Source organism: Corvus kubaryi, unplaced genomic scaffold (genome assembly GCF_017639235.1).
Source record: "Corvus kubaryi isolate FWS band 111438036 unplaced genomic scaffold, C.kubaryi_AGA036_p1.0 74, whole genome shotgun sequence".
Classification (NCBI taxonomy): domain Eukaryota; kingdom Metazoa; phylum Chordata; class Aves; order Passeriformes; family Corvidae; genus Corvus; species Corvus kubaryi.
The window spans coordinates 3707539-3723243 of NW_024582061.1; the positions used below are offsets into that span (position 1 = coordinate 3707539).

At 40.8% G+C, this 15705-nt stretch overlaps 1 protein-coding gene across 1 annotated transcript in view; it reads left to right on the forward strand.

Moving 5' to 3' along the window:
- The window catches only part of VWF (von Willebrand factor), a 123569-nt gene extending 108089 nt beyond the window's left edge, over positions 1–15480 (forward strand). Inside the window, exons 47-52 of the mRNA XM_042050443.1 lie at positions 4374–4484; positions 7432–7530; positions 8656–8784; positions 10372–10411; positions 13631–13728; positions 15138–15480. Coding sequence (XP_041906377.1) covers positions 4374–4484; positions 7432–7530; positions 8656–8784; positions 10372–10411; positions 13631–13728; positions 15138–15326 — 666 coding nt within the window. The 3' untranslated portion in view covers positions 15327–15480. The remainder of the gene's footprint in view (positions 1–4373; positions 4485–7431; positions 7531–8655; positions 8785–10371; positions 10412–13630; positions 13729–15137) is intronic.
- The last annotated feature ends 225 nt before the right edge of the window (positions 15481–15705 follow it).

Genomic DNA, 15705 nt, shown 5'->3' on the forward strand with positions numbered 1-15705 from the left:
GAAAAGCATGCTTAGAAACTGTGGTAATCTGCATTTCGTAATGGTTTGCAGACTACCAAACACACAGGAAACTCTCTGCGAGGGTTAATCTCCCAAGCGATCCTTGCCCACTTTGGGGAAGCAAAACCTTCCCATATTCTGCTCAGAGGATAAGGCAGATTAAAACAAGGATGGGGACTTGCTCCACCTGTGTGGAAGGAGAGGTATCCCTCCTTGGCTATTAGCAGGAACAGGAAAGCTGAGCTTCCTCCCTGTTTGACCTTTTTTCCCTTTCAAGATCCCTGCTGATATGCCCTGTGAGGAAATTTTTTCTCAACTGTGTATTTAATGGATAGATTAAGACATGTTTAACCCAGCCCATGACAGTGGGAATGATGAGAGTCAAGCATCTGATCTCATTTATGCCGAATTTATCTTTGGAGAGCTCTGTCAATTGTCCATTGTTTCCCTAAATCCATATTCTGGCAGCACCTCTGGTGTCAAAGAGCTCTAAATATTCTCACCATCCCCCAGGGAAACAGGTTCTCTTTAGTCATTTAACCTAACTTTAACCTACTCATTCCTGCTTTGTCAACGTGTGTCTTCCTTTTTCATTTATCTAAAGGTAACTTTACTCAAATCCCTTTATATTTTAGTGGTGAGGCAGAGTGAACCTTTCTCCATCTATTTCTTGTGGTTTGGATACTTTTTTCAGAGTCCAAAGGCGTAAGTTTATCACTTTGTTAGAGCTAAAGCCATGTCATCAAGCATCCATCATTCTATGTAGGGATGACTTCCCTGTAGAATTAAATCCAAGGAAAAACTCTGCCTTTCTTGTCAGGACACTGGTTTAAAAGTGATAAATTCTGGAATAATCTACTTTCTCTTTGATCCCTCTACTTGTTTCCTCTAGAGTATGTTGTCAAAACTAGTTGTGGCATCCTATGAAGACAATATTTCTAGGGAATGTCAAGCAGGACAGTAATTAGCAGCTTCTGCCACCTTCTCTTACAGAGGATTATATATCCCATATGTATTTTTTTTTTCTGTATTGCAAACCAAAGCTCTTTTCAGTTGTGTGCTGTTCTTCCATGACCAACTAATTTTTTTTCTCCTCCAACAAAATGTTCACCTGATCTGTCAAGTAAAGTATTTTTTCTCTCTTCAACCATTTCAAAATATTTACAAATAATTTAAAATGAAACATAAGCAAATTTTGAAACAAAATGTCAAGTCAAAGGCAAAATGAAAAGTGTCTGTTTTGAAGACTTCAAAATAAAATGTCTCAGCTCCTGCAATATTGAAAAAAAATCCTAAAATTTCTTAAACTAGCTTCATTTAATGACTTACTGTAAGTTAAATATTTGTAGGTCTGAAAGATTTTGAGCACCTGGCATCACTACAGCTTTGTCTTGTACTATTCTCTGCTTCAGTGACTTGTTCCAGGGTCCTGGTTAGGAAGGAAGATGTGGTGTCCACAGAAGTTTATGCTTCCTGAATTTCAAACCCTTTACACTGGGTCCTTTAAGAATAGGCTTCAAGTTTCATCTTATATCAAGGGAAGACTTTGCTGCATTAACTCCTTCACTGAATAGTTCCAAGTTTTGAGTCTTTTACTGCATTTCTGGTAATTGACTGTGTCCTTAATCCCTTTACATTTTTGTCTTGTATCTGGTTACCCATATTATGTTCCAGTAATTTGGTGTATTGCATCCATTCTGCTGTTCTTAACAATGCTGCGGGCTTTAACTGCAAGCTTCCAAGCAGGTGGCTGTATTTACCAAAAAGATTATCATCATCACTCATGTGTTTTCCCAGGCTTTTCCTGAGTGGCATTTTTGAAGGTGATCCGAGCAGATTTGGGCTTTATGCAGGTTATTTTGGTGGCACTGGGTTAGTGGGTGTTGACATTTCATTCCAAGCTAGCCAAGAAAGCACACGATAGGTGTGTTATGTAAAGGGGAAAAGCTGTATCAATCCATTATTTTGTTCAGTTCTGTCATACTAAGCAAATTTTGGATGGGGCAAGACCTTCCCCCGAAAGTTCAAGGCACTTGTGTGCGAAGATTTTGTTTCAACGCATCTCTAGTAATCCCTATGTTCCTGCCTGTCACAGTGATCGTCATATGAATTCAACTTTATCTATTTTGTACTTAATTGGAACGTTAGAGCTATTAGAAGATACCATGAGGATATCAGTGATAACAGTCGTGGCTTTGTAGATCCTTTCTTTATGATGTTAAAGCCTAGGGCTACTGAGGCATTCTTTGATAAACCATGCCACTGGTCTGCACTAGAACTGTCGCTCTGGTGTCTGACTGCTTTCCAGTGTTGAGATCAAACAAGAAATCTGGAGTTTCATAGGATATTTTCTCTCTACCTGTTGTGGTGTAACCCCAGCTGGCAGCCACTTGCTCGCTCCTCACCAGCAGGATGGAGGAGAGAATGGGAAGGGTAAAAGCGAGAAAACTCCTGGGTTGGGATGAAGATGGTTTAATAGTGAAAGCAAAAGCCACGCAAGCAAAGCAAAACAAGGAATTCATTCACTGCTTGCCATGGTTGGGCAGGTGTTCAGCCTTCCCAGAGGAGCAGAACGGTGACTTGGGAAGACAAACACCATCACTCCAAATATCCCCCCTTCCTCCTTCTTCTCCCCACTTTATATTCTGATCATGATGCCATAAGGTCTGGAATGTCCCTTTGTTCAGTTGGGATCCCAGCTGTGTCTCTTCCCAGCCTCCCACACACACCCAGTCTCCTCAGCAGCCTGGCAGTAGGAAAAGCAGAAAAGGCCTTGGCTCTGTGCAATTCCTCCTTTGCAATAACAACATCTCTTGTATTATCATCCTTGTGTGCAGCACAAGTCCAAACCACAGCCCCATTCCAGCCACTGGGAAGGAAATTAACTCTACCCCAGCCAAAACCAGCACTCCCTCCCTCTCCCAAAGCAAAATTTTGGGTGTATCCCCATGCCTGCATCCACTGAGGTTTTTTAACCCTCCATATAATGATATTCTCTACAAAAGGTTAAACCTGGGAAGCTGAAGAATCCCATGTTCAGGTCTCAAGCTGAGTTGTTCAAAGACAGGGATCTCCCCCTCGGTGTTTCCTCTTTCGTCATGTTTTATGTGGTGGATCCTTTTTCTAGACCTCAGGAGAGAGTCATTACTGTTACTGGTTATAGAGGCCTGAGGATCTCTGTTGTCCTGGGGCACAGAATGAGAATGTAGCTAAAATTCTGGTCTCAGAACATTTGTCCTTCAGAGTATTGGCTCTAAACTACCCATAAATGCATTACTTTTGCACTGTTACTGTGGCCAGCTTCTTGTTTTTGCTCAGTTTGTTTCATGAGCATTTAATAATTCAAAAAGGAATCTGAGGATATGCACAGTATGTACCATGGGAAATTGCCATTCCAAATGAAATCAACGGTGGCATTCCATTAATATCTAAAGCGCAACTCAAACCTTTCATAATCTTGTAAAATTGTCTATTTACCTTATTTATTTACCTTATTTATTAGCTTTTAGAAGGTCTTTGTGAAAATCTTGACTAGGCTGATCCCACTTTATTCCTTCAACCTTTGTGGTTTGTTATTTTGGGGTTGAAATTGAAGGGCTTTGCACTTGGGAGGAAGAAAGACTTTGTCTTTCAGATTCCTTTCCGTGTAGGGTAACCAATTACTGACTCCACATCTTTTTATTTCCCACTTAATGGTTTGGCATTTTTGCTCTGCATTTTAAATGCCATTTTTGCTTGCTTTGAAAAGGTGATGGGATCCAGAAAACAGGGTGCTGGGGAAGAGCTCAGGGAATTTTAAATGTGCTCAACCTGATTTGCTTATAACTATGGACAACTAGAGTTCTTCAGTCAGTAATTCTGGGATTTTTTTGTTTGTCTTTTCTCAATTTTAAGCTTTTAGGCCTTTAGAGATTCCAAGCAGTGTTGTTACAAAAACAAACAATTTCTGCCCATAATATGTGGGTTGTGATGGCTCTAGAATAAAAACTGGTTGCCAAATCCATTCATTACACTCCAAAAATGAACTCTTGGCAACCACATAGAATAAAAAAAAATCTTCCTCATGACTTTCAAGGATCCCTTTCTTGCTTGCTAGATTTGTGAGCAACAAAGAGATGCCAATGCCATTTCTCAGACTAAGGACTTCTAAAGGCCTTTCTTGAAAAATAGCCTCATGCCATGCTGCTTGTTCTGGAATCACAGATGCAAAAAATTGGGGTCTCTGGAAACTTGGGAAACATGGGTTTCTTGTTCCCCTAGCAAAGAATTACAGTGCAAGATTTAATGAAAGCGATTTAACCTGAAGTCTCTTGTTGGTTTGAGTTTTGCTGGCGAGATGGTCGCTGACTGACAAACCGGTTCCAATGTTGCAGCACGGGAGACGCCTGATGGTGGATCAGTGCACGACGTGTGACTGCTTCCAGTCAGCACCTCGGAAATACACTCTGAGATGCACCAAACTGAACTGCCAGGCCTGTCCAGCGGTGAGTGTGAGCAGCCTGACGGTTCTGCTTAGGAGTGTGTCTGATGAGAGTTGTATTCTTCACTGTACACACCAGTTTATGTTTGGTACAATTCTGGGGCCTTTGGCGTTTCTTCAGGTTCTTCTGAGAAGTCTTGGCTCTGTGCTCTTTCCATGAATTAGATGATATGCACCAAATCTGATCTAAAGATAGATAACTTTACATGCTACTCAGCTCCACTGGCACATTTTATTGTTTATTTTAGATTACTTAGGGCAATATAAGGTTTGGCAAATCATTTGCAACAGGAACTGCTGTGTCCTCATTCCTATAGTGTTATCTGTCCCTCCAGGGACTGGCAGCTCAGACAAATATCCATGCTTCAGGCCTTTCCTATGACCCTTCCAAGTTGTCTAAAAACTGGGCTCAGTAGCTTTTGTTTAGTTCTCAGCCTATGCCTTTGATGATTTGAGGTGATTGTCCCCACCAGTTCCACTGGTTTTTTGAAGTCTTTGCTGCTGCTTTGCTGCTATCACCTGCAAGGAATGACTTTGAGTGAGAAAGCCAGAGGGATATAGCTCCCATTTTCACTCCACTGACTAACAGTGTGACAGGAGTGCCTGATTAGCTCTGCTCAATCGTGTAGTTTTCACTCTTAGCACCAACACCTCGAGTAGAAGGAGACCTAAGTGAGTTGCAGAGGCTGTTTTAATCTCCCCGTGTCCAAAGAGCACAGACCAGCAGCTAAGTTTCACAGAAAAAAGCTTAAATGCCTCTTCCTCTTCTTCATCCTTTCCCTGGATGATGGATGGAGCCCAATGAGCCCAACCAAACCCAGGGCCTGTGTAAGCGGCGGCTGTGGCACCCAAAATCCACATCTCTAACATGATCTTGTGGGATTCCTGGCTCATGTCCAGGAGAGGCATACACTGATAGGGTCCCTGGAAAAGAGAGGGGCAGAGTTTTGGATGAGTCCAATCTCCCATCCTGAAGTAGAACTGGAAAAGACTGGAAATGTAGTTAAGTTTCTGTAGGGAGTAATCTCTACCAATAAAAAACTAGAGCAAGACTTCAGGCTCAAATGATTTCCTGCAACCCTTTTTCTTGAAGAATTGTCAACAGTGTCCCAGCTGGCCTGTTGAGAGTAGAAAAATGACATTGTGACTTCCAAATGATGTCCAGGAACAGGTCAGTGTTTAGGACAACCTGAGGCCAGCCAGTTTCATGTGGAGAATGCAGCTCAGATAATTCATACGTGTTCCATTTGTCCACTGGGGCATCAAACTGTCCTTGATGCCTTTTATTTGGTGGTGTGGATGCAGCCTGTGACCAAAACGACAGCCTGGAATACATTTTGTAATTTTAGACCCTAATATCACCCCTCCAGTAAGGTTTGATTGTAGACATAGGCTTCCGATGGGAAAATAAATGGCCAAGCTCAGTGCTGAGCATCCTTCTCAAAATATAACTTCCACAAAATATAACCTGGTAGATCTATGGAAAAAACCCAAAGAGATACACCAGACTGGATTTGTGGCCAGAGACATGTGTGCATATGTGTGTTCCCACACAAAGATACACAAACATCCATTCTTGCTGCTCAATGCAAGAAGCCAGCTGTAGAAATTAAAGGTAGAGGAATCAATATAATACATGGTAAAAAAAAAAAAAAGGGGAAACATTCCTGTCCTGCTTCTTTCACCACCCACACATTTCCCAAACAGCTCCTTTTCCCCACGTGACCAAAAGTACAGACTAGACAGAAAACCCTGAAGAAAGGGCCATTTCCAGTTGGGCTTATTAAGGACTGTGAACTTGTGTTTGGGAGATGTGCAGCTACCCAAGGGAAGTTGCAGGTCTAGGGATATATGTCCCTTCCTAGCCATTGTAATGAATTTGTGGAGCTTAAGGGGGAAAAAAAAAATCAAATAAGATACAGAATGTCTTTATCCCCCTAAGGCCAGTGGGATTCACACACTTCACAGGATCTTTCCTGTCTCAAAGCCTTCGACTTCATGGTATACCCAGATTGAAAGCAATTCCTTACTAATGGATAAAATTTAAGAGTACAAATGGGTTAAGAGTACCAATTCTCTCAGGAGCACCTGCTTTCTCCAGGATGCTGCAGTTGGGAAAGTAAAAAGCAGTGGTAATTGAAGTGCAGCCAACTCCAGCATATTCTGCTCAGGATGGTCATTTTATGATCTGCCTTAGGTGCTTATATTTTTGCAAGTAGGGTAAGTTCCCCTAAATAACAGTGAACTATGTTTTCTCCCAATGATTTAATAGCAACCCCCCCTCCCCAAATTCTCTTTCTATAAAAAACATATGGATAACATGCATGCCTTCAGTTGAACCAGAAAGTGTTTGTTTTCTTAAAAATGTTCATCTCATCATAAGCAGCTGTTGGTTATCTGGAGCAGCTGGGGACATTACTGTGGGACACTTCATGTGTTAGCTCAGTTCCTTTCTGCTTGGTTTGGTTTTTTCCTTTCCATTATCCACTCTATACCTTTCTTCCTCCCCCCCTAGTGCTGCTCATTCTCCCATGCTTTTTTTCCTGCCACTGTTTTTCCCTTCAGTGCTGTTTGTGGGGCTCCATTATTCCCCTTTTCTTTTTTCTCTCCTTTTCCCTTTTATTATATTGTACCTTCTCTGATGCTCTTTTACTCTCTTGTATTATCAGCTATTTTATTTTTCTTTCCACACTCCAAATTTTCCAGCTTAGCCTTGTTCTCCCTTTTCCCTGCCACTAGATATCTTGTCCTTTTCTCTCCAGTTTCAGCACTTCCAACTACTTTTCCATGTTGCATTGTATAGAATTCATTGGCTTTACTGAGAAACATTTTGCTGGCCATCGTTTTGTCCACTGAATCTAATTTTTTTTTTTTTAAAAACCTTCTTAAAATAAATACAGGATGCATGCTTAAAACAAAATAAACCCAGAAAAATGTCCTTTACCTTCTAGAATTACAGAAGGCAGGAAATCCCTGGCTCTTGCTGTGGAAAATGTGTGCCAACTTCATGTAGCATCAGGCTGAGAGATGGAAGGGCTCAATATCTTCAGGTAAGTTTTAGGCACTCTTTCTTTTATTTATAAGTAAATGTAAATGTATCATCAGTTTCTGTTAGACCCTAGGGGAGTACATTTTGCTTCATTTTTGATTAGGTAGCATGGTATTACTAGTGCTTTCTTCATCTCAGAATGGTTGATCAAGAAAGTTAATATGTTTGTAAAGGAGACTTCATACCACAGTGCAAAATTCTAGAGGGGCATTCTATATTCATGAATGTTATCAAGGAACTTTAACTGGAATATGACCTCAACAGGTGTTTAGAAGAAATTAAACCCCTCATTTTAATCGTGAAATAGGTAAGTTGAAAATGTGAATTTTGAAAAACTTCTCCAGCATAGAATCATGGAATTGATTGGGTTGGAAGGGACGTTAAAGATTATCTTGTTCCAACACCTTCCACTAGACCAGGTTGCTCAGAGCCCCATCCAGCCTGGCCTTAATGCACGATATGTTCTTAAACAGGATGAGAGAAAACAGCCTCAATTGGCACCAGGGGAGGTTTAGATTGGATAGCAAATTTTTTCTTCACTGGAAGGATGTTCCAGCTTTGGCACAGGCTGCCCAGGGCAGTGGTTGAATCACCAGCCCTGGAAGGATTTTAAAAATGTGTAGATGTGGCCCTTAGGGACATGGTTTAGTGGTGGACTTGATTGGCAGTGTGAGGTTAGTGGCTGGACTTGTTCTTAAGGGTTTATTTGAACTTAAATGATTCTGTGTGGGGGTGGTTTTACATAAGTATTTTTAAAGAAGCTCCCAACTCTTCCAGAAGGTAAGTAATTGTATATATGTCTCTTTAAAAGACAATTCACAGGCCAGACCCCCAAATCTCTCACTTAGAGAAGTTTTTTTTCCTAAGTTAATGGAAATTTCTTCCCTGTTAAGACCTGAAAAAGGTCAGGTTTTGGCAATCTGGGCAGAGCTGTGATCAATATGGCTGTGGAATTAAACAGAAGATGACAACTTTTTGATAAACAATGCTGTTTACTAAAGATTTTCATGTTTTATAAATGTCACCACCATGGTACTTTAATTGAGACTTCAGCCAAGGAATATCCTGAAAACTTCCTGTCCCCTGTTGTTTCTGTGTAAAGCTAACAGCCCTTCAATCTTTCCAGGCAAATGCGTCCCTTCAGGATGGCTGCGACAGTCACTCCTGCAGAGTAAATGAGAGAGGGGAATTTATCTGGGAAAGGAGAATCACTGGCTGCCCTCCATTTGATGCCAGAAGATGCCTGGCTGAAGGAGTAAGTAGAGAAATGGGACCTATTCCCAGGTTTCCTAATGGACTCTGTCACGTTTATGGTACCTTCTGTGTGCTGGGGTGGGAAACCCCAACCCTCTCCCAATGCCTTGGCTAAACTGAATTTGAACTTTCTCTGAAATTCAGAAAGATGTAGGTTTTCTCTGTTTCAAAGTGTATGCTGGCTTTTTGTGGGTCTGTACTGACTGCTTACAGTAATTCTGTTATGAATATGAAGCTGAATATTTGAAATACCAAACGTTTGTAAGTAGTGCTTCTAACAATGTTCTCAGTTCAGGATCCAGAGCAAAACTGTGTGGACAATGACACAAACAGAGAAATATGCATATGAAATGCCAAGATATTTTTTCTCTGCCATTATGTGAGGTTTGAGAAAGGAATTTTCACCCTGCTGTAGGAAGATCAAACTTCCAGGACTGCAGTTGTTTAGCAGGATAGTGTTTAGCCCTGCACAAAGTATCCACCCATCTTTCTTGTGATTTGATGTTAATTAGACACTGAGGAGCAGAGTTAGGTGGGAACGTAGCACATGGGGCCCTGCTTTTGCTCTTCTGTCAGGTTTTATACATCTTACAGGTGTTTATATCCACCTGTTCCCATTTTCTTGGGCATGGCAGGAAGCAGGGAGCCTGTAATAAAGCTTGTAGTCAAACCACTCAGCTCATACACAGAAAACAAATGGAGGATTTGTTATGCATAATGCAGGAAAAATAAAGCTTCTGCAGGGCATTTCTCACTTTGTGAAATTACGGTACACAGTTTTGTTATATAAACAAAGATTAAGAAAGAAGTGCTGCATTATATTACAGGCTTGGGGTTATTATCATATTCAAATGATCTTAATGGAAAATCAGTGAAAAACTGTTTACTATTTAACGAGAATTTCTCAAACTGCATTTATCCTTCTCCTATCCCTCCCAAACAGAACTATTTGGGCTATAAAATTAGTGGTTATCATCTAGTTGGGAGATCAAAATTTCAGGGTTTTTAATTAAAAAAAGCCTCCAGACTTTGGAGCATGTGAGCTCAGGGGTTTAGCCCAACAATGGCATCACCCTGCAGTGTAAATATTTCTCTGTTTTTCCTTTCACTGTGGATTTTCAATAATTTGCATCATACATATATTTCTGAGAATTATTTTTTGGATGATAGCAATGAAACAAGAAACATAAAGTCTTCTGGCTTTTAAAACTTACTTGGCAGGTGTGATATTTTTTAAACAGATATGAGACTTGAATGCTACTGGTTTTATCCTTCTGGTTTCCAGGAATTTATTCATATTTAATGTCTTTATTTTAGAAAGCTCCTAATAGAAGGTGAGAACAATATTTTCAGGTGTTGAACTTGCTAAAAGCCAATTATTTCCAATTAGCTACCAGCAAATACCATCACAAGTTCAAAACCTTAAAATTGATAAAGAGAAGATTATTAATGTAGATTTATAATTTTGTATAATACAGATATTCACGTGTTTGGTTTTTTCTTTTGCCTAGTACCCTGCTTTACACATCTTATTTCAGCAGAAGTGACAAAATTTTGGTTCTTTTTTTTTTTTTTTTTGTCATTTTAGGGCAGAATTTCAAAAATTGGCAACACTTGCTGTGACACATGTAAGTAAATAATCCAGAAATCTTGTGTGGGAATGGCAGTGTGTGTAAGTACCTACATTCTCCATAATATCCAGAGTAATGAAGCAGAGCTTAGCAATGTGGTTATAATAAAGCATCAAAGAAGCCCACCCGCTGACTGGGATGCCACTGTCATGTTTTGTCATCTAGAACATGTGTTTTGACAGTATTCACAAGTGCTTAGAAAGAAATAGATACTCTCCACATTTTATGCAGATGGTAATTATGAATGTTTTATTTTATTGTTCATCTGGTGGTAACAGGAACAGTCCTGCACAGCCAGCCTGACAAGTCACATAACCTGATACCACTGAATATGTGAGGAAAACACTTCATGAATAATTGATCAACTTAAAATTAATTAATCAAAAAAGCCAAACCCTGGTGGCAGTAATATTTTTGATAGTATAATAACCAAAAAATGGTAGGGGAAATGCATTCCTATGGAACAGCCTGACTGCTTCCTAAATTTGTCAGTTTAGGGGTCAATCCTGCAACTCTTAATTTCATGCATCATTGTGTGGATAATCCAAATGTCTGGCTGTGAGAGTAGGAAGGGTTTGCTTACATAAGGAAGGATTGCAGAGTTGGGTTCTCATTTCTAAAATGAATCTCTGATGCTTTTGTGAGCAGATAACCTCTCAGTTTTCTCCTCTGTAAGTAAAAAATAATACTGTAGCTTATTTAATATTAAAAAAAGAAAGATAACAAAGGATTGAAATTCTCTTTTAAGGTCAGAATATCAACATCTCATCTGTGTCATGTCTTTTAATTTTCCTAGTTTTGCTGTGCATGTGCTAATAAATAAAAGATGGCCAGCATAGCAGCCCATCACCACACTGGCACAGGAACTGCTGCAATAATACCCCTGATGAAGGATGGTAACTCCTAGAGAGTTTGCAGCCTTTGCCTGTCTGGATAATCACTGAGCTCTGTCTTGAGAGATAGAAGTCAGAAAGCTATTGAGAGACTGTCATCAAATGGATCAAACAGCTAATTTGGTTAAGGGAGCTTTGATCTACCCGGCTAAAAGTAAGGAATACTCAAAATTATTTATGAACAAAATTTTGAGATCTAAAAGACAAGGTGGTGGGCAGGCCCTACTAATTGTGAGTGCCAATCACTGTAATCGAGGACAAACTAGTTCCAAATGAGAACAGATCAATGCATAGATCTATTTGACAGTTGCAGTCATTTCAAAGTGCTACCTCCTTGCAGCAACAAAAGCAAATTCATCTAGGTGAAGTACTGCGTGCCTAAAAACTCCCATATTTAATGGACCTTCAAATCCTTATTCCCATTTTGCCTAGGTGTAGCTCACTTTCTCATGGACATAGATCACATTATCCTCCAAGGTCTTGAGAGAGTCTGTCTTTCAAATGTCTCAGTGCCATAAAGAATTGGGCAAAGAACTTGTTCCCTCAAGTCCAGGCTGATGCCTTTGGCTCAGCAGAGTCCTACATGTCCTTGGGAAAAGGTTGGCTCAGGGACCAGTTTCACTTTCTATGTTAGGCCTTCACAACTGGAGTTTTTTAGTGTGTCTGAGGGCACTGTTCCAGGTTTTAAGTTTGTAGGAGCACATAAGTGAGCAGGTCTTATTTTCTCATGAGATTTTTGTGGTGCTAGCACAGGGCTTGATAATTGGCAAAAGATATTCCTTATTTTCCTGCTGAACAAAGAATTTGCATCTCTGCTTCTCACCTCTTTTCTCTGTTGATCTCAATCCCACGTGTCTTGTTAAGTTACAAGCACTTGCCTTTGCAGAGGGGTCACAGTCAACAAGAAGAGTAAATAACAGAGGTAAAGTAATTAGAGAGCAAGTTGATAAGTCAGGAGCAAAAAGGGGATGAAGCTGTGTTGAGGCTGATGACAATTATTTTGGTTGTGCCTTTCAATTGTGTGGACACGACTGGCCTTTCAGGTGGACAATTTTTATCATATGTGGGGATAAAATCATTAAAAGAGAAAGGGCATTTCCAGGCCTGGAACCAGAAATGAGCTGCATTTTTTTTTTTTTTAGTGAAATGTAAGGTTTTAGCAAGGCACAGAGTCAATTTGGTGCCAACATTCCAATAGAAAGCTGTCTTTGCTGGTAGGAAGATGAACACCTTTCTCTCCCCTTTGTGTATGTACTTAGTTGTGCAGTTGCCCTGCTGAATTCCTTCAACTTTCTGACTGGTGAATAGTACCTAAAACTCAGTCCAGTGTTCTGTTAAACACAGAAATTCCACTGGTTAGCTAGAAATGGGTACGAGGGGGAACCTGTTCTTTCACCGAGACATAAAACTACAGTAACAATACATGGAGCTGCTCTTATCTCTGCACAAAATACCCACAAAATACCCCAAAGCATTGGCTCCTTCACAAGTCTTTAGATGCAGACCAAAACATGCAAAAGTTCAGAAGAAAATATTCTGGATTAGTCTATATTTGAGTGTAGTAATGATGAAGTTCCCTTTGAAACTGGGGGGACAAAGTCTCTGTTGGTTACCAGAGTTAACAGCTCATAGCAATCCATCCTCACTTCACAGAGGGATAAGCCAATTCCCTGAGCTTGCGCCTTCCAGACAGAACAAATCCATACCTACTGCCTCTTATATGGGTTTCCCATAAGGTGGAAAAAACCCCAACGAAACAGGGAGAATTTCCCTAACACTGAGCAAGAAGTATTGGAAAACAGGTATGAGTCCCCACAGTCCAGAAGGCAGCGACTCACCTCTGCATGTGAGGTGATCTGGAGAGCTGCTCCCACTGACTCGCCTTGAAAGGCATCATCCCAAAATCATGGGATCTCTCTCCTGTATCAGCCTGGGGAATAGTCAGGACAGGGTGCTCTTTTTGTCTGATCAGGATTTTGGGGTTCCCACATGTGTCATCTTTTTCCTGCTTTTTCTGCTTTACCATTGAACTGTCCTTAAAAGGAGAGTTGTCTAAGACCAGGTAAGAGGCTGGTGTTAGATGGCCAAAGTGACTTTAAAACAAAGCAGTCAATTGAAAAGAAACATGAGAGAAACCCTCCTCTCTAGTGGAACTTTAGGGCTGCAGTGTGAAATAGTCACACAACTCTACATGAATTACTCTAAGGAGAAACACCCAGCTAGGGATCTTACCAGGAATACCACCTCACTAACAGCAATTTCAGGAGTAAAGGGAAGTGAGTAACAAACAGCAATTACACTTTTCTCTTTTTTTACTTGGTAGGTGTGGAGGTGGAATGTCATCCAGTAAGTACCAGACTGCAGTATGGGAATATCAATGGATGTGTGGCTGAAAAGGAGGTGCCCATTTCTCATTGTGAGGTAAATAACAAAAATCAACCCCCATCTGCCCCAAGACCTCCCCTTTCTCAAAAGGAAGCCTTTTCCTCCACCATGGTTTCTCTTCAGTAACTGGAGCATCAGTTTCTGTCATCATTGATTGACTTGGGGTTAATCTCATTGGCACTTATTTCCTGAAGTAATTTGGTGATGCCGAATTTTCCCTAGTCAAGCCAGCATGAAAAAAGGCGCCTATGTTAGACTCAAAGGCTTTGTTCATCCCACTCTCCTTTGCTTCCATCAGAAAATAATGACTCTGAAGTCTGTTAGGACTTTCTACATTAAAAAAAGGAATATTTATCTTTACATGTATGAAGCTTATTTTCAGCTCTGAGTCTGTAGTTAAGCACTGAGCCTCTGGGTCGATTAGGGGAATTTAAATAGGTATTTAGATAAATGACACTTTAAAAGATCTTTAAACCTGAGTCCCAAGATTTGACTTGTGTGCCCTGGAAGCTCTGTGATTCCTCCGTTAGCCTTGGCACCAAGCTGTTGTGTTCTACGTATCTTGTGTCTTCCATAATCAGCTTAAAAGTTTAATTTCCAGCCCATCACTGCTTACACCTTATAGGGCAACTTCCTTTTAAAACAGAAGCATAACTTCCCTTCTGGGTGTTCCCATCTCTGCTCATTCCAAGATAAACCCCGTACGAGGATTTTAATTAACCCTTGTGTGCAATCCGAGTTATGGCATAACTAATAATTCTTGACCTCTTGTCCTATCTACAAAGTAAATGGACCATAGCCATAAAGTCATGAGTATCAATGTTTCTCCTGCAGAAGTCCAGATTTTATATTGGGAATAAATAATAAGTAAATTTTTTCTAAAGTCTTCCCTGATAATGATAGGATATTTTAATTTAATTAGACTGGGAAATAAGAGCACAGAGCCACCAAAGGAAATGAACTCTGACAGAGTGTGATGTGTGTTTTTACATCATGAGGGCTTATAGCTACAGGCACTGACAGCTTGGTCTAAATTAGTTAAGTGGCCAGACAAGCAGAACAAGGAAAAATAGCACCAGCAGGACAACAGTGGATGTGTGGCTTGCAGCATTTGGGCTAAAGCACTTTCTGAATGTATGATAACCGCATTTGCTCAGAAGCCAACACCACATGTCTGGACATTCCCTATGAGATTTTGAATTCCGGGCTTTTGTGTGTGTGTGAGCAGTTTCTTCACCTCTCTTTTGCTCTGCTTATGCTCATAAGAAGTCACTCTTTGAGCAGCACCCCACACTCTGGAGTCAGGTACCTGTTTCTGAGTTCATGTTTTACAGCAGAGCACAGAAGCTGGACAAAGTCACCCATGGATATTTTGAAGGAAAGAACCAGGATTCTGAGTGCAATGAAGCTCTGTTCAAACTTCAGCTCTCTTTTTTTCCGTTTAGGGCAAGTGCAGAAGCACCACCGAGTACTCTGCTCAGACAGGGCAGTGGGAAGACCTGTGCAGCTGCTGTACAGCCACTCAGACCACCACGGTGACGATCCCGCTGCGCTGTCCCAACGGGACCATGGTGCAGCACTACATCCACTCCGCCTCGCTGTGCGAATGCCGTGCTCGGAAGTGCACACCATGAATATTGCCCAGAAGCCCAGTTGCTTAATCTGAAGCTTTATGATGGAGGAAGTTCACAATGCAAGCCTCATTTTCTCTGTACACTGCCTTATCCATTAGAATGCTGAATAATTGTATCAACACAGCAAACAATAAAGCTTACCAGCACAACAGAACGCAGTCTGATTCATCTTGGGGTGGATTGTGGGAGAGAGATTGCAGGTTGTATTGATCCCCTCCATTTCACCGTGGAAATTAATCCACTGAACAGCCACAAATAGATCAGGCTTGGAAACAGTTGCTTATACTTAAAGAACATATCCCAAATCACTTAGTATTGTCTGCAAAGACATTACACTTTCATTCCCCGATTCAGTCCTTAGTGACACACTGTGGACTTT